Genomic DNA, 23,741 nt, shown 5'->3' on the forward strand with positions numbered 1-23,741 from the left:
AGGGAATATTAGGGGGGGGGTTTCTTCACGCAGAGAGTGGTGGGAGTGTGGAATGAGCTGCCGGATAAAGTGGTAAATACGGGGTCACTTTTAACATTTTAAGAAAAACTTGGACGGGTTCATGGATGAGAGGGGTGTGGAGGGATATGGTCCAAGTGCAGGTCAGTGGGACTAGGCAAAAAATGGTTCGGCACAGACAAGAAGGGCCAAAAGGCCTGTTTCGGAGCTGTAATTTTCTATGGTTCTATTGGATTGACCCTGGGAGTCCTCCGCATTGATTCTGGACCTTTAAAATCTCATCGTATCAGATCTTCAGAATCAATATTCTTCCAATTTGAAACCATTTGGAACAAGCACTGAGGTAAACAAGAACACAGAATGGATCCTAGCTGGGGTTGGGGGCTGCAGTGTCCATCAACAAGAATGGTTTAGTACCAATACTGACCCTGCTGGCTAACTCCTCAAAGATATAGCTGCCAGACTAGGCCCTGTAAAAGAAGTAACATGACGCAAAAAGCTAGTTGACCTCATCAATCTATGTCACAGATGTATCTATCCAGCAAAGCAATGGTATAAATGATCACCTCAGTCCTTGGTAGAGACAAAAATCTGACTTCACAATGATGACTTGCCTCTATTTCATTGTGTGGCACTACGACAGTGTTAAAAGCAATAGATTTGTAACAAATCTAGCAGTTCAAACAGCCTCACGGATACCCTATCTGGACAATAAACAGAATTATATTCCAGCACAATCTATAACATTATATCAATATTTCTGCCATTATCAAGGCAGGGGACCAACCTAGTGCAATGTAGAAGTGTATGCCAGGGATGGAACCAGGTGCACCTAAACTCCATCTATCCATCATGGCAATGGTACAAGTAATCATCTCAGCGAGCAATTAAGAAGGCAAATAGTATGTTGGCCTTCATTCCAAGAGGACTTGAGTACAGGAGCAAGACTGCCTTACAGCAGCTGTACAGGGCACTGAAGAGGCCATACCTGGAGTATTGTATGCACACGAAAGGAGTGCAATGAAGGTTCACCAAACTGATCACTGGAATTTTGAAGAGAGAGGGTATCTCATTGGAACTATAAAATTCTGACAGGGCTGATCAGACTGGATGCAGGGATCTTGTTTCCTCTGGTTCGGGGCAGTCGGGAGGTGGCTAGCACAAGAGATCACAGTCTTAGAATACATGGCAGGCCATTTAGGACTGAGAAGAAGAAAAACATCTTCACATAGAGGCTGGTGAACCTGTTGAGTTCTCTGCAACAGAGGGCTGTGGAGGCCAAGTCACTGAACATATTTAAGAAGGAAATAGATTTCTTGACTCTGAAGGCATCAAAGGATATGGGGAGAACGCAGGAGTATGACATTGAGAAAGAGGATTACCTTGATCATATTGAATGGCAGAGAAAGTCTGAAGGGCTAAATGAATGATTTCTACCCCAATTTGCTATGTTTCCATGTTTCTAAAAAATGAGGTGAAACTGCAATGCATGCATGCTAAACAGAAGGAGTTGAATGCTAAGACAGAGCTAAGTGATTCTATAACCAACATGTACAATCTAGGTTCTGATCCCACATTTTATGAATGATGGTGAACAACTGAACAACTAACAGGTTGAGGAGGCTCGACAAACATTTCCAGTCCCAATTATGGGAGAGCTCAGCACATGAGTGCAAAGGGCAAAGTTGAGTTTGTAACTACCTTCAGCCAGAACTGCCAAGCAGATGATCCATGCTGGCTTTCTCCTGATGTTCCCTCTATCATCGATGCTAGTCTTCAGACCCCTGCTCCGACTAACGGTCATCTAGACTCGAAAAATTAGCTCTATTCTCTCTCTGTAGATGCTGTCAGACCTGCTGAGATTTTCCAGCATTTCCAATTTTTATTATTTATGTGGCTAGTCCAGTTAAGATTCTGGTCAACAGTAAACCCCCAGGATATTAATAGTGGGGGATTCAGCAATGGTATCACTGAATGCCATGGGGAGATGGCAAGATTCTCTCTTGTTGGAGATGGTCATTGCCTGGAACTTGTGTGACATGAATGCTACTTGAGCTTTAATCGGCCCAAGCCTGAATGTTATCAGGTCTTGCTGCACATGGACACGGATTGCTTCAGTATCGGAGGATTTGTGAATGGTGCTGAACAATGTGTAATAATCAGCAAACACCCCCACTTCTGACCTTATGGAGCGAAGTTCATTGATGAAGAAGGTGAAGATGGTTGGGCCAAGGACACCGCCCTGAGGAGTCCGTCATCATTGCTGTTAAAATTCTGGAACACCCTAAAAGTACTACAATGCATGGGCTGCAATTGACCATCTTCTAAAGCATAGCTTGGAATGAGCATTAAATGTTGACTTCAGCAGTGACATCCACATCCCATGAATAAATAATTTAAAAAAAAGACAGTACCTTAAAGTTAGGACTTTTATTCAACATTGTCTTGTGCTTCAAAAAAATGTTATATGGAAGAGAGGGATCACATTAAACTTCAAGTAGCCATTTTGAGGTATAGTACTATGTTGGATATGCACAATATTTACACTTGAAATTAGTTTATGACTTTTAATTTGAGGTGCTACATTTAACTACCCGCATATAAACAATTATTCATTAATATTTGGACTGTGTGTTTAGTCTCAATGTTTAGGTCACCTTATACCTGAAGCAGGGAGAGAATATATTTGTCAATCCCCACCTCTTTAACAATTATCTGACAAGGTCTAGTGATATTATTGTACTGAGACAAACACCTTTTATCCTAACTTCTTGTGTTGCTAGGAAATCATTTACAAGTGCACCATCAAACAATACTGTAGTAATTATGAATAGTTGACAAGGAGAACTGAACAATGAACAAGTCCATCTGAAACCTTACACTAATAAAGTCATTAGATGCTGCCCTTTCGATGGTTCTTTAAAACTTCTGAAGTTACAGGAATACACTAGCTCATTTGTGAGGATACTGCTAAAGAATAGATGCTGTTGGCAGAAAGCAAATCTAGTGTTAAACCATGCTGCAAATTGATCTAGACATATCAAAAGCTGTGGAGAAAAGGAGAAAATGAGAGTGTCCAACATAATCCAACGGTAATAGGAGCCCAGAAAAACCAGGAAGAAACAGTGGGAAAGTGACAAAGGCTCCAGATGTTGTGGAATCTTAATCTTTTGTAAAATAGTTTGTAAAGGGCTCCACTCAGGGAGCCCTAAATAAGGCTGATACTTTAACTACCTCTTTCTAAACACAACGTGCACAGACGGAACGTTTAGATGACTACTCTACTGGAAAACAGTTCAGATCATGTGCCCCTCTGTCCCTCTCCACAGAATAACAATTAAACTCCATCTGTTTCCTAACTACCTACAGCGAAATCCCTATTCAGTAGGCTAAGCAGCAGGACAACATAAAACTTTGGAAGCCGTGTCCTGCACAGAGGCCCACACCTGTAGTGGATTTGCAAATGGGTCAAATGGGACCAGCACGGTCAACTGCTCTCCAACCAGGCATGCATCATTCAAAGCCCTGTTTGTGCCAAGGGTCAGCAGCTGTGAATATGGTTAATTACTTGATGATTAGGAATGACAGGTGAGGAAAACCTGCTGCTGAAAGGTGCCCAAGCTACTTAACACTCTAGGCTGCATGGCAGATGCAGGAGAAGGAGGGGTGCAAATCTCAACATCCTTACTGTATTGACCTGTAGCTGTACAATACCAAATAAATACAATATCAACACACTGAAATTTAACATACAAGTAAACTGTTTAAAAAACTACTCACTATCATCAACTCTTCCTGTGGCATGAATGCTAGTTGACATGTCAATTCTGCTTTAGACTAATAATTAGCTAGCTTTTCATCTGTCAACAACAAATTGTTGTGACAAATATAAAAAAGGAGCTGCTTAAAGAACTCCCAGAAAGAAAATTAAAGGAACTATAAAGGTCACTGGTTGTCATTTTGTTGAGCAAATTTCCAACACCACTTTTCAATTGCAAATGTATTTAAAACTTGTTATTTAAAAAATCTTGAACTAGGAAATGAAGAGCAAAACAAAACAACTCCAGGCAACCAATTCAGCTTGAGGATTACAGATGGCTGTATAGGATATTCTTAGTGGACTAAATTATGGAACAAGGCAGAGCTAACAATGCCTACTGATAGCTGAAATAACCAAATAAAACAAAAGTATGACTGTACTTTACACCTGCAATATCCCATCGAGAATTAAATTGCCACAGTTAAAACTATTTTTCACAGTAAAGAAATATTTCAGAATAACACACTGTAATGAACTTAATCTTGAGGATTTTTTTAAAAGAAAAATACTATTTGCTTTATATCACTTAATGTAACAATGCATTCTAAGATTGTGGTCAGTTTTCAGTGACTGGCGGATGGCGAGGTGTAAGCATAGCTCAAATTGCAAAATGCAATATAATCAGACCACACCATGAGTCAATCATATTCTCTCAATTTTATAATTTCCATCCCCTGTATTGTAAGTAAAGGGTTAATCAGGTTAACTTGAAGTGTAGTAATGTAGTACCAATGATTTTAGACTAGGAATGTTAATTTTATTAAAATTCTTGAGAAGCAATACTGATACAACTCCATTAAGACTTCAAAAGCAATCCAAACTCATTTTAACCAATAGAATTACCCCACAAGATTTCATCATTTTTTTTTAAACAAAACAAACTATTGTGTATAAAAGACTTAAAACAAGCACCATCAACTTACCAATATGGTTTATAACAATGTATGTTATGCACTCAGGTGTACTTCCTACTTCTCCCAAGAATTCTCTTTTAAGATCCAACAATCTTAAAGCTATTTACTTCTGTAGGGATCACCCATAAACGTGGCACAGTCCTTTGGAGAAATTTCCTCAGCTGCAGCTATTCTCAGAGGTAAAGCTTTCATTTACCCTCCAATAACTGGGCAGTACGGTAGCACAGTGGTTAGCACTGCTGCTTCACAGCGCCAGGGACCTGGGTTCGATTCCTGGCATGGGTGACTGTCTATGTGGAGTCAGTACATTCTCCCTGTGTCTGCGTGGGTTTCCTCCAGGTGCTCTGGTTTCCTCCCACATTCTGAAAGACATGCTGGTTAGGTGCATTGACCCGAACAGGTGCTGGACTGTGGCGACTAGGAGAATTTCACAGTAACTTCATTGCAGTGTTAATGTAAACCTACATTGTGACTAATAAATAAACTTTTACTTTAACTAACTACAGAGGCCTCAGTCTCTTGGCCTGGTTTGATTACTTTTCCAATATGTCCTAGCTACTCTGCTGGTTACTTTTTGTTGCAATAAGACACCAAGAGGTCAACTGTAGATTCTCCCACTAGCTTCAAACTAGGCAATCTTCCAGCTTCTGCTCCTCAGAAAATCCAAACTGAGTTTAAGCCTCACTCTCCCTACCCCGTTATCAACAATGATATTAGTGTTTTACTGTGCTTACAGTGCACTGCAATAACTACTGTTTATTCTGCTTAAGTTCTCTCAGTGAGCTGCAAACCAAATGAAGTGCAAACTGCAACTACAGACATAACAACCGCAATTAAACATCCAGATAAATTGAAACCACAGAGCTTCCTAAATTCCACCCACTGCTATCACAACATCACCTGCTCTGGGCTATCCGCACATGGTCCTTTAAGCTAATAATCCCTCATTTGCAATTTCTCCACCTAAGTAAGCCTACCTAATGTTCTATAACTCTACTTCCTCTAGTTTGACTATTAAATGAACATAGATAACATAGAAACACAGAAAATAGAAGCAGGAGAAGGCCGGCCCTAAGTCTGCTCCGCCATCCATTATGATCATCAAATTCAATATCCTGATTTTCTCCCCTTCCCCCATATCCCTTGATCCCTTTAGCCCCAACAGCTATATCTAATTTCTTCCAGAAATCACACAACGTTTTGGCCTCAAATACTTTCTGTGGTCGTGAATTTCACATATTGACCACTCTCTGGGTAAAAGAAATTCTCTTCACCTCAGTTCTAAAAGGTTTACCACATTTCCTCAAACTATAACGCCTAGTTCTGGACTCCCCCACCATTGGGAACATTCTTTCTCAATCTACTCTGTCTACCCTGTTAAAATTTTATAAGTTTTTATGAGATCCCCTCTCATTCTTCTGAGATCCCCTCTCATTCTTCTGAGAATGTAATCCTAACCGACTTAATTCCCTCCTCATTTGGCAGCCCTGCCATTCCAGGAATCAGCCTGGTAAACCTTCGCTGTACTCTATAGCAAGGACATCCTTCCTCAGATAAGGACACCAAAACTGCACACAATACTCCAGGTGTGGCCTCACCAACGCCCTATACAATTGCTGTAAAACATCCCTATTCCTATACTCAAACCCTCTCGCTATGAAGGCCAACATACCATTTGCCTTCTTTCCTGCCTGCTGTACCTGCGTGCTTACTTTCAGTGACTGATGCACGAGGACACCAAGGTCTTGCTGAGTATTCACCTCTCTCAATTTACACTCATTCGAGTAATAATCTGCCTTCCTATTATTGCTACCAAAGTGGATAACCTCACATTTATCCACATTATACTGCATCTGCCATGCATACGCTCGCACACACAGCTTGAACAAATCATGATGAAGCATCTCTGCATCCTCCTCACGGCTCACCCTCCCACCCAACTTTGTATCAGCTGCAAATTTGGAGATAACATATTTAGTTCCCTCTTCCAAATCATTAATATACAATGCAAACAGTTGGGGTCCTAGCACAGATCCCTGCGGTACCCCACTAGTCACTGCCTGCCAATCAGAAAAGACTCATTCATGCCAACACTTTGCTTCCTATCTGCTAACTAGCCATCTACCTGCATCAAGAGTACGACCATCATCCCGGTACCAAAGAAAAGCCAGGCAGCGTGCCTTAATGACCAGCATCCGGTGGCTCTGACATCCATCATTATGAAGTGCTTCGAAAGGTTAGTCATGGCACAAATCAATTCCTGCCTACCATACTGCCTTGATCCACTAAAGTTTGCCTATCGCCGCAACAGGTCCACAGTAGACGCCATCTCCCTGGCCCTACAGTCAACCCTGGAACATCTAGATAACAAAGACACCTACGTCAGACTCCTATTCATAGACCACAGCTCACTCTTTAACACCATTATTCCTACGAGGCTCATCTTCAAACTTTGTGGCCTGGGGTTCAGTTCTTCCCTCTGCAACTGGACCCAAGACTTCCTAACCCACAGACCGCAGTCAGTAAGGATACGCAACTGCATCTCCTCCACGATCAACCTCAACACCGGTGTTCCACAAGGCTATTCTTAGCCCCTTACTATACTCCTTATACACCTCTGATTGAATGACCAAATTCCCCACCAACTCGATTTTCAAGTTTGCCGATGACACCACCATTGTGGGTCGGATCTCAAACAATGACGAGACACAGTACAGGAAAGAGATAGAGAATCTGGTGAACTGGTGCGATGACAATAATCTCTCCCTCAATGTCAACAAAATGAAGGAGATAGTCATCGACTTCAGGAAGTATAGTGGAGGGCATGCCCGTCTACATCAACAGGGACGAAGTACAAATGGTCGAACGCTTCAAGCTTTAGGTGTCCAGATCACCAATAACCTGTCCTGGTCCCTCCATGTGGACACTATAGTTAAGAAAGCCCACCAACGCCTCTACTTTCTCAGGAGACTAAGGAAATTTGGCATGTCCACCACAACTCTCACCAACTTTTATAGATACACCATAGAAAGCATTCTTTCCGGTTATATCACAGCTTGGTTTGGCTCCTGCTCTGTCCAAGGCAGCAATACACTACAAAGGCCCAGTGCATCACTCAAACCAGCCTCTCATCCATTGACATTGTCTATGCATCCCACTGTCTTGGAAAAGCAGCCAGCATAATCAAGGACCCCATGCAGCCCGGACATACCTTCTTCTGCCAGGAAAAGGATACAAAAGTCTGAGGTCATGTATCAATCGACTCAAGAAAAGTTTCTTCCCTGCTGCCATCAGACTTTTGAATGGACCTATCTCATATTAAGCTGATCTTTCTCTACACCCTAGCTATGACTGTAACACAACATCCTGCACTCTCTCCTTTCCTTCCCTATGTATGGTATGCTTTGCCTGTACAGAGTGTAAGAAACAATACTTTTCACTGTATATTCTACATGTGACAATAATAAATCAAATCTCAAGACATTACCTGCAATCTCATGCGCTTTAACTTTACATAGTAGTCTGTTTTGTGAGACCTTGTTGAAAGCCTTCTGAAAGTCTAAATAAACCACATCCACTGGTTCTCCTCGGTCAACTCTCTTAGTTACCTCCTCAAAGAATTCCAATAGAGTTGTCAAGCATGATTTCCCCTTTGAAACTTCTGAACTATTATTTCTTTAGGTGTTTGGGCAATCACTAAAGCCCAGTATTTTAATGACTTTTCCTTCACTACAATAATATTCCCAGAATTAAACATTACCTCTAAAATATTACAGGAACAATGAACTTGCTAGATATTCACAACAATATCTTGAAATAATGAGACTATTAGAACAAATCTAAGATTGTGATCACCTGCTTTATGTTAAAAGTTGTAATGTAACGTGGGTAAGAAAATAATACAGGAACAGAGCAAACAGAAAAGCTCCCTTTCTTCTTTCCTAGGAGGGATACATTGAATGCTTACGGTAAGCACCTGTCTGAGAAAGGCTACAACCTATAGCCTGGAAATATGACATGAATTGTCAAGAAAAGGGAGATGGAAAAATATGTTTTGCACTCATATTGCTTAATGTAACATAGATCTGTAACTAAAAGGTCAGAATATAATAAAACTGGCACAGAGTGGTAGCTAGGTAATATCCAACAAGGTAAATGAAATATGTCTAATGGGTGTGCCACTATTTCTCATTTTATGTCTAGACAGCCAACTGTCTAGACATAAAAGGAGATTCAAATACCTGTCTTGCCTTGTCATTACACAGCTTCTTCGTTGGTAAATCCTCTGCTGTGCTTCCTTGTAGTGTCAAACAGAGAGTGGGTCATTTGTGGCCCAAGCTGAAGCTTCAGAGGAACTTGGAGGATCTTTAGCCCTCAGACATGCAATGTGCAGGCCCCACTGACATGTGAATGTGCCCTAGTGCTCATGAATCAAATTCCCAACTATGGGCAAATATTCCAGGGTATCCACATGGCTGTGGAGCTAGAGATAAACCCTGACAAAAAATCTGGAATGCAGTCCTAAGGCACACTGGATGTCTAAATATATCATCTTTCTGGCAACTTCTGTAACCAGGATGGTCCAAATGCAGTGCTGCATTTCCTTTGGATCCAACAGGGATGGCCAAGAGGGGACCCTGACATTTGAGCAACATGGAGTCTCCACAGATTTTGACCAGGCTTGCACCCTACAGAGGGCACTAAATTTTGCCATGGATCATTAACACGGGTTACAGCAGTTATGAGTGGTAAGCCGAACTTGACTGGTGTAGAGAATAGGTGCTATGGGCAGTTTCTGATGGTGAAAAGGGCCATCGTGTCCACTGGTCAGCCACTGATCACCTCAAGTCAGAGAACCACCAACTAGCAAGGTGCTAACTTGCCATTGTCCACTTGCTATAATGGGTGCTTGGAGCTTCGTCTCTGCTCAACAAATCTATTCCAGGGAAACAAACAAACCAAATGAAAAATGATGCTAACTCTTCAATTGGCAAGCCAGAACATCAAGACCATGTGAATGGGACTGACAGATGATTTGCAGCTGGTTGATAATGCCCACTAGACAATTGTGATTAATCTGGAATGAACATCGACACAGCTTGTCGATGAGAGACAAGGCTTACTTTGGCAGGAAAAGTTTATTTATTGTCACAAGTAGGCTTACATTAACACTGCAATGAAGTTACTGTGAAAATCCCCGAGTCGCCACAATCTGACACCTGTTCGGGTACCCTGAGGGAGAATTTAGCATGTCCAATGCACCTAACCAGCACGTCTTTTTGGGCACCCGGAGGAAACCCACACAGACACGGGGAGAACGTGCAAACTCCACATGCTCAGTGACCCAAGCTGGGAATCGTCCCTGTGACGTAGCAGTGCTAACCATTGTGCCATCGTGCCATGAGAAGAGTTCATAGGTAACCTATGAGCAAGGTGTAAGCTTCACTGTAAAGGAGTCGCTGCTACTCAATGATCGAACTATCCACATATGGTTCAGAACATGTTCTCTCTGTCTGTCCTTCATCTCAATCAGGGCCAGTTAACCTCTGCTGTGATCCTTCAGGGAGTTTGACCTGCTACAGGCAGAATCCCCAAGTCAGGACATCTTTACCTGTTAGGGGCTTCAGTTTAAGTGCAGACAAAAAGACATTGCCCTCCTGCCTCAGGTATGATGGCTTAGGAAAGAAAAATTACAACGGATAGAGACTTCACCAGATATGATTCTCTCAATAGCATTCTCAGCATACACAGCAACCATAGCACTGATTGCAATACAGATTCAAGGCAGCACGATGGCGCAGTGGTTAGCACTGCTGTCTCTCAGTGCGAGGGATCCGGATTTGATTCCGGTCTTGAGTGACGGCGTGGAGTTTGTACTGGGTCATGATAAATGCATGGGGTTATGAGCTTTTCCAGATGAACTCTGACACGGAATTCTAGGGACATGTATGCTGGGATCAAAAAGACAACAGATCAATCAGCAAGTAAAACAGCTCCATCCTTGAAAACAAAGGAGGAGGAGGAGGAGGTTATCGCTGACTGCAATAACATCTGGAGAGGTGGGTGGAACACTACCAAAATTCCCTGGATTCTGAAAAGGTTCCAATGGAGTGGAAAAAGACTAATGTAACTTCTCAGTTCAAAAAAAGGGGAAAAAACATAAGAACTAGGAGGAGTAGACTATCTGGCCCCTCGAGCCTGCTCCACCATTCAATAAGATCATGGCTGATCTTTTTCGTGGACTCAGCTCCACTTACCCGCCCGCGCCATAAGCCTTAATTCCTTTATTTTTCAAAAATCCAGGAAGTAGGAAACTATTGACCAGTTAGGTTACCATCTGTCATTTGGAAACTGCTGGAATGCATTATTAAAGTAGAAGTAATGAGACATTCGGAAAGTCAAAATGTAATCCATCAGAGTCAGAATGGTCTTATGAAGCGTAAATTGTAATGGACTAATTGGCTTGAGCTCTTCGAAGACCTAACAAGCAAAGAGGGTCCTGTAGATATAGTTATCTAGACTTCCAAAGACGCTAAAGGAAATTGACAGGATAGATGTAGAGTGGATGTTTCCCCTTGCTGGAATTCTAGAACGAGAAGCCATAGCTTTAGGCTAGGAAGTGACAGATTTTAAAAAACTAGGAGGAATTACTTCACTCAGTCACGAATCTGTGGAATTCTCTATCCAGAGTGCAGTCAAAGCTGGAACATTAAACAAATTTTAGAAGATAGAAAATAGGGAAATTGGCATTTGTTGAGCATCTGGAAACACTTCTCTCTCTGCTGGAGGGAGGGAGGGTGGGAGCAGTGCCTCAGGATGCGTGTGATGCAATGGTTGTGACCCTATAAAACAAAGTGACTGCAACATTGCAATTATTGCAATGCTGCAGTTTGCCCATGTTGTTCTCATCAGATTGCAGGTCATATCTGAACTAATCTATCCTGACTCAGTGTGGTTTCAGAACTGCAAAATGCATATTTGACATGATCTTCTTAGTCTGGCAGCTGCAAGAGAAATGTCATGAATGATGGAGACTATTATGTATTACCGTCATCAATCTTACCAAAGCATTTGACCATGTGATCAGAGGCAGTCGACTTAATCTACTGGAGAAAACTGGCTGCCCAACAAAGCTGCTTAATGTGATCTCTTTTTATGACATTATGATGGGCAAGGTCAGCAACATGGGCATCATCAAAACCATTTGAGATCCAGTGGGATCAAGAGAAGGTTGTGTTCTGGTGCTAAGACTCTTCGGCACATCCCTCTCTTTGCTACTGTCACATCCTTTTAAGCGATCTATCAAGGGTGTCGACTTACACACAAGTACTAATGGAAAGCCATTCAGCCATGCCCGCCTGAGATCCAAGGCAAAACTGCATTAAATTCTCAGAGTACTTCTACACCATGGATACCACAGTAGTATTCCATGCCAAGGAACACCTTCTGTGGCAATGGACAAATTCTCATGCCTGTAAAGAATGTGGTTTGACCATCAGCTCCAGGGAGACGAGTCATGGCCTAGGTTGTTACCATACATCTGTCTATCAGCATTGAAACGACAATGCTGAAAGCTGTTGATAGCTTCAGTTATCAAGTTTACACAATCACCAGCAATCTGTCACTTTATGCTGAAGTTCAATACACGCATTGCAAAAGCTGTTATGTCTAAGCTGAGTAAGAGAATATGGAACAACAGCAAGATGACCAAAAAAACAAACTGCAAGTCTACTAAGTCTGTGTTCTCAGTGTACTCCCCTAGTGAGGCCTGGGTAACACACGTTAGGCAGAGGAAAATGCTGAACAATTTCCACCTTCATTATCCCAGATGTATCCTCGGCATTTCATGGCAAAACAAGGTCACCAACACAGTGGTCCTGGAGTCTGCTAATTCCATCAGCACACACTCATTGCTAAGCTAAAAACATCTGTGTTGGCATGGTCACATTCAATGAATGCATGACAGCTGAATACACAAAGACCTTCCATACAATTAGCTGGCCACTGGGTCATGATCTGCTGGATGTCCATTCCTGCATGACAGGGACACTTGCAATTGAGACACAAGGTTGGCAGACAGCAATGCAGACAACTTGAAGACAATCGCTGGCAGCTGTAATCACTGGAGGCTGATTGTTTGGACAGGCATGAGATGGGGTGAGGAAAACTGGGAAGCTCAAATGACCAAGAAGAGGGTCCAAAGGAAAGAGGTCAAATCCTGTTTCTTCAGAAGGCACTCTTCAAATGCAAACAATAAAAATATAACAAAACATACTCTAACTTACAAATCAAAGAAAGGGTTTAATAAAGAAACTTCATTACTCTAAACTTGGGGCCACGCCCTGGGCTATTCCAAGCTCCCTACAATTCCCAACAGGTTCTTATTTATACTGAGTCAGCTGACCATCACATCATTTTGTAATTGGTTCCATGGTTTACTGGGTCAGCTGACCCTTACAGCTTGTTACCATTGGTCACATTACATCCAATACAAAGTTGTCACCGGTTACATTCTAACAAATCCTACACCTTTTAGCCCACTGTCATCACCTGCAGAAAATATGGCAGAGACCTCCGAGCCAGAGTGGAACTCCTGAGCCACACCAAGTGATGTTTAATACAAAGTTATCACCAAAGTGCAAATCATCATTTCACAAGTTGTAAGATTACCCAAGAAATAATTAAATATGCTAATTAAAAGAACAAAGAACAAAGAACAGTACAGCCCAGGAAACAGGCCCTTCGGCCCTCCAAGCCTGTGCCGCTCCTTGGTCCAACTAGACCAATCGTTTGTATCCCTCCATTCCCAGGCTGCTCATGTGACTATCCAAGTAAGTCTTAAACAATGTCAGCGTGCCTGCCTCCACCACCCTACTTGGCAGCGCATTCCAGGCCCCCACCACCCTCTGTGTAAAAAACGTCCCTCTGATGTCTGAGTTATACTTCGCCCCTCTCAGCTTGAGCCCATGACCCCTCGTGATCGTCACCTCCGACCTGGGAAAAAGCTTCCCACTGTTCACCCTATCTATACCCCTCATAATCTTGTATACCTCTATTAGATCTCCCCTCATTCTCCGTCTTTCCAAGGAGAACAACCCCAGTCTACCCAATCTCTCCTCATAGCTAAGACCCTCCATACCAGGCAACATCCTGGTAAACCTTCCCTGCACTCTCTCCAATGCCTCCACATCCTTCTGGTAGTGCGGCGACCAGAACTGGACGCAGTACTCCAAATGTGGCCTAACCAGCGTTCTATACAGCTGCAACATCAGACTCCAGCTTTTATACTCTATACCCCGTCCTATAAAGGCAAGCATACCATATGCCTTCTTCACCACCTTCTCCACCTGTGTTGCCACCTTCAAGGATTTGTGGACTTGCACACCTAGGTCCCTCTGTGTTTCTATACTCCTGATGACTCTGCCATTTATTGTATAACTCCTCCCTACATTATTTCTTCCAAAATGCATCACTTCGCATTTATCCGGATTAAATTCCATCTGCCACCTCTCCGCCCAATTTTCCAGCCTATCTATATCCTGCTGTATTGCCCGACAATGCTCTTCGCTATCCGCAATTCCAGCCATCTTCGTGTCATCCGCAAACTTGCTGATTACACCAGTTACACCTTCTTCCAAATCATTTATATATATCACAAATAGCAGAGGTTCTACAAACGTACAAAGAATGGGTGTTGGAACAGGTGTTCTAAAGTGCAATCAATTTGTATATTGAGCTGGAACTGGGATGCAATTAAATTACCCAGCTAAAATTTTCAAGATTTTGGGGTGATTACTGTTAAGTGCATATTTAATTACAGTATGCTTAATAACTATTGTATCTGACATTTAGTGTTGTGAACCCTATTGATTTAAAGAGTAAATTATTGATAAGAACAAGCTGGGTTACCTTTCCTGTATCTGGGTAATAAAGGGATAAAAGTTAAAAATTGGATTTAAAAAAATAACAAAACAAAACCTGAAATATTCCCCCTCTGGCATATTGATTGAATGAGATAAGTATGAAAGCTGAAAAATTAAACCATGGAAATGTTTCTATGCAGTGATTTATTTGAAGCATTTCTTATATCCAATAGATTTCATTCAACAATTCACTTAAAATAATTATGAAGAAGAAAATTTAACTAACAATTTTAATCCCAGAAATATGAAAGAAACATTTAAATTCACACAAAATTATACTTAAAAATATTTGACAGCAACTATTTATTTTCATAACAAATTTACTTTCAATTGCTTCCCTTCACATGAATTAACTAGTATAAATAGATTTACAATTTTTACCACATGATTTCTACGAATCATTCTCTACATTGTCACTCTCAAGAATTCCCAGAAGTAGACTTTACAGCTACACCAATTTCCTCAATGTTTATTAATACTCTGAATATTTCATCATCAGTGTCAAAGGCAGCATCTCGAGTATCATTCTGTTCATTTTCAGTGTCACTGTTTGCATTTTCATTGTTTGATGAAATGTTAAATATTTCATTAGCTGTTCTTCCTTCTTGAGCCAAAATAAAGAGATTTTTTTTTGGTGATCCTACTCAGCTGTTTTTCCTAATGTTTCTCAAGAAGTTTTTTGATTTTGTTATTGTTCCCGTAGGAATATTCAGTGGGTCAGGTGGCTCACTTAGGGGTGGCAATTCTACCGTACCATTAGCGCAACATCTTTTTTCCACTTTGTTGCACCACAATATTCACATACTTCTGATTTACTGCCAATATTCTGGGCCTGCTTCAATTAGGAGGATCATAGATGAAAGCTTTCTGAAGGAATCTTGCATCCATAATTCCCTGGTTTCCCAGCGTCGCATTTAGGGGATACCACAATAATGCACTGGGGAATCCCTCTTGGAAGTTCCCACTTAAGGGTTTACCCGGTAATTGCCCAAAAGTCGTAATTTCCTCTCGTTGGCGCATCCCCCCTGCAACTTTCTCGGTCTCCCCATTCCAGGTAAACCTCTGACCGTTGAAATTTAACTGTTCTCTTGTCCCTTTAATGCCATAAAAAGGAAGTGACTTAACTCTCTGCACTCGAGTTAATTTCCACCGATACAGCCAGGGGGGCACGCTGCACTGCTCCTGTATCACCCAGCCTCAGAAAGGAAGGTGGGCAAGACAGGGGCTTAGGAATTCCAGCGTGGGCAAGTCTTACGGGAGTAGCAATCCGACGGAGATTGCCACTCTGAGAAAGTTATAGTCCCCGGTCTCTTACTTGCAGTATTGGTTCTTCTTGCATTCTGTCAACATCTTGCTCTAGCCTCTTCATTTCCCTTTCTCTAATTGTTGTCGTCATTTTTAGTCCACCTTTTGCCTTTTACTCCAGCCCCTTCAACTTCCCTGTCTGTGTGCTGCCTGTCACTTTCCCTTATTAAGTAATAGTGTGCGTTGTCTCAGAACATAACTTACATGAAACAAATGTGAGAAAAACACAAGTGATAAATGAAAGGAAATTGGAGATTTATGACAAATTTGTCGCACTTTCTTGGAATGCATGGTTAAGATTGTTTCAAGTATGTCAGAGTTAAGGGGTTGGCAGGGACACAGTGTAGGCAGGGCCATGCTACCACCCGTGAGGAAGCCAAAGACGCTGCCTCCAGCCCCCCAAATCCAGTGGGGTGTTTAGATATCAACTCCCCAATGACATACCCCTTGGACTAAAGTATCATCCCATCAAATTTGGTTGAGATTGACCCAAAGACCTAAAAGGAGTTGTAATAAACAAAGAGAGGGATTTTTTCTTTTTAGATATGGAGACAGACACATGCCCAGAACCATTTGAAATTCCAATTTAAATCAGTGTAGATGTTCAGACTCTTAGCAGAACAGTTTCCCAAAAAACATTGGAAGGATTAAAACCACTTCTAACTCCAAGGTTAACTATGGTATACTGCTCCCTCCGCCGCTAAACCACACCCCCCCCCGCCCCCCACCATCCCACACACCCCCTTCCCCAGTCAAACCAACCCCTCAACCATCCACCTGACAATCCAACTACTAAAACCTCCTCCCCACCCCCTGACACCCAATCCTAACCTCTCACCCACTTACCTTTTCTCTGTTGTCCCACACAGAAAGGACTCTGGATCTGCTGCAGATCACACATGAAATGTACAGCTCCTGACCTGGGTAAGTAAAAGAGTGGAGTGGCATTCTAATAAATATTGCCACTCCAGCAAAATTCTGGGCCAAGTTATTCCTCTTCTAATAATATTTCCCCACTTCACTTTCCATTGATCTTCCACTCCAGACATTCTCACTTTACTTGCTTCAGAGTCTTGGACCGGCTCCGCTCCTAGGTCCATCATAAGCACTCCAGCTCTATTCAGCTGCTTCTTAGGCCTGCTGCACGCAATCCCGTTTTCCTCCATTCTTGTCCCACAGCAAGTCAACTCTGTTCTTTCCTACACACTATAGTAACCCCATTCGCTGCTACTGTGCACAATTCAACAGCTGTTCCGGATGCCTTGTCCAGCTTGAACAGCCCTTCCCGTAAGTTTCTCAGTTCCAATTTCCACTCCCCAAGTTAGGGGCAGAAGAGTGTTGCTACCAACCAGAGATGTGTTTTAAGGATACAAAATCACATTCTTCTCCTCTTCCCCAACCTACCCACTCATATCACCTTTGGCTTTTCTGGAATCTGCTTTGTATCCGCTTCCGATTTCAGATTCAGTCCCTGGACACCAGCCCATAGCTTCCAAAATTCGGCTCCATTCCCTGGCCCTTGCTTCAGATCTTTTGGTCACCTTGCTCCTAGCCTAGCCCAGAAATACTTTTGGTTTTCTTTATTCTCTTGCATTGTAACAATTACCAAACATGCCAATAACAGTTAAGGTACTGCCCCTTCTATTAAAATCTACGCCTTGGCCAGATCCCATTTCCATAATCCTAACCCCCTCCCCCCAGTCCTACCCTTAGCCACACTTGCATCCAACCTAAAGTTTAATCTACATGTTCTCCTAAAACTGTACAATTTCTCTTAAAAATATCAAGTCCAAATTTTACAAGTAACAGAAAGTTTACATTTAAAAAGTACACTTAAAAAATCTATTGTGCGTGGAGAACAAAGGACACAGAGAAAATCTTGAATGGCTTTGAGCAGTCACCTGAACCATTTCAGTTTCTGTTATTTTTAGCCAACAAGTGTTACAGCAAACAGAGGTGCAGGGTTTTAAAAAAAAATTGTTCTTTCACATGATGTGGGTGTCACGGGCTAGGCCAGCATTTATTGCCCATCCCCAATTGTCCTTGACAAGGTGGTGGTTTTCTGCCTTCTTGAATTTCTGCAATCCATGTGGTGTGGGTACATCCACAATGCTGTATGGAAGCAAGTTCCAAGCTTTTGACGTAGCAACAGTATATGGCAATATTTTCCAACTCAGCATGTTGTTTGGCTTGGAGGAGAATTTACAGCGGTTGATATTCCCATGCACCTGTTGCCCTTGTCCTTCTCGGTGGAGATGCTTTTAACAGAGCCTTGGCGAGTTGCTGCAGTACATCTTTTAGACAGTACACACTGTTGTCGGAGTTGTATTCATCCAGGCAAGTGGAGAGTACACCATTGTACTCCTCACTTATGTCTTGTAGATGGTGGGCAGGCTTTGGGGATTCAGGAGATGAGTTACTTGCCACAGATTTCCCAGCCTCGAGCTTGGCAATAGCTTTAGAAACTATGCATAGCAATGCTGATTTATTTGCAAGGTTAAATCACTTGCTAAAAAGGTAATGCCTGGGGATACATATTATAGCAATAATATTATATCTCAAGGATTACATAATAAATTTCCTCAACATACTAATTTTAATTGTCCCAATTTCAAATAATCTGGCCTTTTTAAATGAGTATACTTACAGAAGAGAATATTAACGAACTGCTCTTAGAGTAGCAAACAAACTACCTGTGATAATGCTCGGAAAAATTTGATAGATATGTTTAAAGGAGTAGTCAAGTTTAAATATAGTATTTTTCAATGAAGGCTCTCCATTCTTTTAAGGAAGAGACACTAATCAAACACATTTTTTAAAGCTTTAAGATAAAGTGGTCTACTGACGATCAGGATAAGAATACCTGGTAGGAATTTTTACAATTATTCTTTGCAAGGGTTTAACCACCATTCACCTGTTAAAAATCATAGTCTGTGTGCACTTCCTATCTGCACCAATTGACATGCAGCTTTCATAATTCTGACACATTGCTGACATTTTTTAATGAGGAACATTAATGTAGTCACACCGATTGCCACTTAATTTGGCCACTTATTCCTACAACAGTCTGATTTGCTGAACCCTTTTTTCAACTGGCAATTTTCCTTCACTAGCTGAATTTAATATATAATATTTTACATATAATAAAGAACACAAGCTCATCAAATATTTTCTGAACTAGACAGAAGGCCAAGCTTTCTTCCCGTCAATGCTGTTCCATAATACTTGGAACAGAATATCAGAATATTTGGGGTGGCACGGTAGCACAGTGGTTAGCACTGCTGCTTCACAGCTCCAGGGACCTAGGTTTGATTCCCGGCTTAGGTCACTGTCTGTGTGGAGTTTGCACATTCTTCTCGTGTCAGTGTGGGTTTCCTCCGGGTGCTCCGGTTTCCTCCTACATTCCAAAGATGTGCGGGTTAGGTTGATTGGCCATGCTTAAATTGCCCCTTAGTGTCCTGAGATGTGTAGGTTAGAGGGATTAGTGGGTAAAATATGTAGGGATATGGGAGTAGGGCCTGGGTGGGATTGTGGTCGGTGCAGACTCGATGGGCCGAATGGCCTCTTTCTGTACTGTAGGGTTTCTATGATTCTTTCTATGATATCCTTGAACAGTTCTATTGGAAACAATAGATCCATGAATTCAGGTTGGGTTGAGAAAGGCATAACTTTGGGATGGCAAATTATTGTGCAATAGGGTCATGGAACTCTACATCAGGGGTTCAATGTCACATCCCCCAGTGTTTCCAATAAAACTGTTGAAGGTCATCCTCTATCAGCAATATCAAACAAAATTCTTACAAATAAATTAATATAAGAACATAAGAACAAGGAGCAGTTCATCTGGCCGCTTGAACTTGCTCCACCATTCAATACGATCATGGTTGATCTTTTCGTGGATTCAGCTCCACTTACCGACCTGCTCACCATAACCCTTAATTCCCATAGGAACATAAAACAATGAAAAAATCATTTCTATAAACTGGGGTACCACTTAAAATTACACAATATTCACCTTTGGGTTTACTTCCCTTCAAAATAACATTCAAGCTCAATCAGGGCACATTTAGAACATGTATTCTTTCTGCATGCACTGCGTCAGTAAGAAATAGTGAACTTCAATTAAAACAAATGCAAGTTAGAGAATAGAATTGAGTACCTTGCTCTGTTAGATTCCCTCGTCACGTCCCATGCCCAAGTGATAAAATTTTGACTGAGGTAGGAGACAATAGATTCAGCACACAGCAGTTGCGAACAGAACACATTTGTAAGAACACTGTCGTCATGATGGAGGTAGATGGCAAGCAGCTTTCTCTGATAAAATAAAGTACAAATTAAAGACTTTAAAATTCTCAGTACAAGTAACCCATCTCTGTAACATCCTTCAATCAAAAATATATTATTTACAGTTCCTTCATTAGCACAAAAACTATATAGAATAAAACCACTGCAATGGGAATTTTCACACAGCTCCCAGATACTATCACATTATGCAGGAGATGCATGTATTTTACTCAGAGCAATACAGATGAAATCTCATAAATCTCAAAAATAACAGTAGATAATTAAAGCAACTTTTGGCTAATATCACTCAATACAATCGTTATTTTAAAATTAAATTTAACTTGTCCAGTTAATTGCAATGTTTTAACTACTTCATAATTTCTATTATTATAACCTCTTTATTTAATTTATCCTACACAAATTTCACATATGAATTGCAACATTTAGGTCTTTGGTGCCTTGAAGCAAACTGTAATACAGCAAACAGGTATTTTGACTTATTTTGCACAGTGAAGGGCTTTGTTCAGTTTCTCATGCTAATGGGACATTAATATTTCATTTTAATATGGAATGCTGAGAAATGCATAATTTGTTTGCTGAAAAATGTTATGCTTAAATTTGGATTATGTTTGGATCAAGATCTTTATAAATTGCCAACAAAAACCACTAATTAGAAAATCTTTATATCACAACCTGTTTAAATCATTTATTGATCAGTTTAAGTCAACAAAAATAGAAAACATTGCAAATTTTACAGAAATGAGACTTGACTTCTAACATATGTTGCAGTCTTTAGATAAGATACAGCATGAATTGAAAACGCTAAAACTAGATAAGCAGCATATGGTTTCTGTCAATTCAGAATTATGTATCTACGTTTGGATACCATACTGAATAGGTACATCAGACTACATGTTTAAATCAAATTGTCATTGAGAAATAAGGGTAGCATTAAGATTTTTGGTGCACGAAACAAAAAGACAAAAATTTTGTTTGAAAATGTAACATTTAACACTAGTTACAATCATGCAATATATAATTGTTTTCTACTACTAAATATGTGAAAAGCAGTATTATATTAAGAATATGCATTTATACAAGCTTCTATAAGCAATGATGTACTTCTGAAGTACAGTTCATAAAATTGTACAGCACAGGTGGCTATTTGGCCCATGTCTGTGGCAATTATCTAATTAGTCCCATTGCCCAGCTCTTAGCACACAACCCTGCAAATCTGTCCTTAACAAGCATAAGTCCAAAAGCTGCTATTGTAATGTAAGAAAACATTGCAACCAATTTCCATGCAGCAAGAGACTACAAACAGCAATGAGATAAATTACCAGATAAACTTTTTCCTTTTTAAGTGGTGTTGGTGGAAGGATAAATGTTGGCCAATCAGGAACTCCCTTGGTCTTCTTCAAATAATGCCAAGGGGTCTTTTCTGGGCCTCAGTTTAATACCTTATCTGATATCAGCATCTCCAACAGTGGATTACTCCTACGATTCTCCTTCAGAATGTCAGTGAGGATTATGCACTCAAGTTCTAGATTGTTACTTGAATCCTAACCCTCTCACCCAAAGGTGAGAATGCTAGTAAGCACTGAGCCAAGGCTTACACCTATTACACATCTATAGAACAACATTTCATACAAAATATGGCATATATCAAGCACCATCTATTTTAGTTAGTTACAATATCACTTTACAAAAATTGCAGTGACAACGTCCACTTAAACATTAATCACATTAAAAAGTGAAGAACAGCTCTAAAATATGCATTTGATACAAACTTTTGTCTTAGAAATTGTGATTTTCAGTTTAAATACAATAGGTTATCCTGACTAAATCTGAACTTCGAAGTCCTGTACTGCTGGTAAAAAATATCTGTGTGGAGATAAAAATATGTTGATGGCCTTGTGGTGCTTAATTAAAAAGAGGCAGAAGATCAGGCACAGTCTGTTCAGTTGCTCATCCATTCTAAATTTCAAAGCCCAGTGTGCAATATCCAGGTTACTCCACTAGAATCCCTGCTATTGTATGAAGGTTGTTAGAGAAGGAGGGCAAGGCTATGTTTGCTCAGTGATTAGGCTTCAGAATAAGCTTCTAGCTCCTAGAGAGACAGCTACCCACTCATTCATTGGGCCAATTCAAAAGCCTGGAAAGATTAAACACCCCTGCTGAGCAGGCAACCAAATGCAGGCAGAAAAAAAGAAATAAAAATTCTTTAAAAACTCTTAGATGACTTCATTATTTTCTGCATACGAAACTTTAAGACAGTGTTTAGTTAGTGAAAAACCCACATTGACCTTTTCTAAACCCTTAATCTGTTCTTTGTAGTACTGTTGCTTTGTGGCAAGCGGATGGCTTTCCTCTCTTTTCACTGTAAGCCATTAGAAAAGGTCTTGTGAAACAGTCACACTACTTATGGGTAAATTCCCACCTCAGCTCCCCCCCCCCCCAACCCCATCAAACACTACACAGAAAACAAGAGAAGCAACTTGTATGGTGTAGGAAAACGGACTACACATCACTTATACTGTGCCGAGGATGATTTCACTCGCACATTATCAGCTACTGAAAAAGATTCAAGATCTAGACAGTGTCTTGTGGTTTTGAACAGAGTAGCAGAGAGACACAAGTTTCATGGCTGAGTATCAGATTTTGTAATTCACTGTTGCCAGGAAATAATGTGATGTGCAACAAAAGCAAGTCTGATCACTCAGAAAGCATGTTAACTATTATATTGGCATGAATTCTACAGATAGGGAGAAGTGTCTGTGAATACAGTTTGATTTAGCAATTTAGAGAGGTTCAAATATTAGAAGCATATTTTCTTCTTGTACTAGAAACCAGAGTTTTAAATTTGGTTGTGCCTTATATCAGTTGCGTTCTCGCAGTTTTCTTGGGATAGTGTTGAAGGTGATCAGAGCAGATGAAGCAATGGGTTTCATTGTATGCGAATTAGTACAGAAGGAAATGTTGAAGGAGGTATGTTTTGACCACGTGCAGGACTGTTCATCCGATAGGCTGACGTAATTCTAAGTTTTGTCAATGAGGGCTTGCTATATGGATTCTGTTGCTTGCACTGGTGTTTCAACAACAGTCTTTTCTTCAGTCTTTTTATATTGCCCTGCATTTTGCTCAATTTAAGTATTCGCCTCTTCCACGCTCAAGTTTCTTACAATAGCAATTTTGCAACATGTAGCACCCCAGGCATTCTGGGGAAGATCATTGTGGTGCTGAGTTGCATGATGTCTGAATCTCTCCACACATCCAAAGTGCTGACTGAAGGAACAAACGCTAATCCCGATGACTCCATGTCATTGCTAAATTTGCTCTCTGCTGCTCTTCATGGTTGTTAGAGGCAAGGATTAAAAAGGCAGTATTGGTCTAACAAGAAATCTGCTAGTACTTATTTTCTGTCAAATGATGCTGACAAGATACATTGTCTTAAAATTAATATGTCATGACTACTGC

The 23,741-nt window shown here is 40.9% G+C and overlaps 1 protein-coding gene across 1 annotated transcript in view; it reads right to left on the reverse strand.

Moving 5' to 3' along the window:
- faf1 (Fas (TNFRSF6) associated factor 1) overlaps window positions 1–23,741 on the reverse strand; it is a 305,741-nt gene that overhangs the window by 77,706 nt on the left and 204,294 nt on the right. Inside the window, exon 13 of the mRNA XM_078218550.1 lies at window positions 20,140–20,294. Coding sequence (XP_078074676.1) covers window positions 20,140–20,294 — 155 coding nt within the window. The remainder of the gene's footprint in view (window positions 1–20,139; window positions 20,295–23,741) is intronic.

This window comes from Mustelus asterias, chromosome 8, assembly GCF_964213995.1.
Source record: "Mustelus asterias chromosome 8, sMusAst1.hap1.1, whole genome shotgun sequence".
In the NCBI taxonomy this organism is placed as follows: Eukaryota; Metazoa; Chordata; class Chondrichthyes; order Carcharhiniformes; family Triakidae; genus Mustelus; species Mustelus asterias.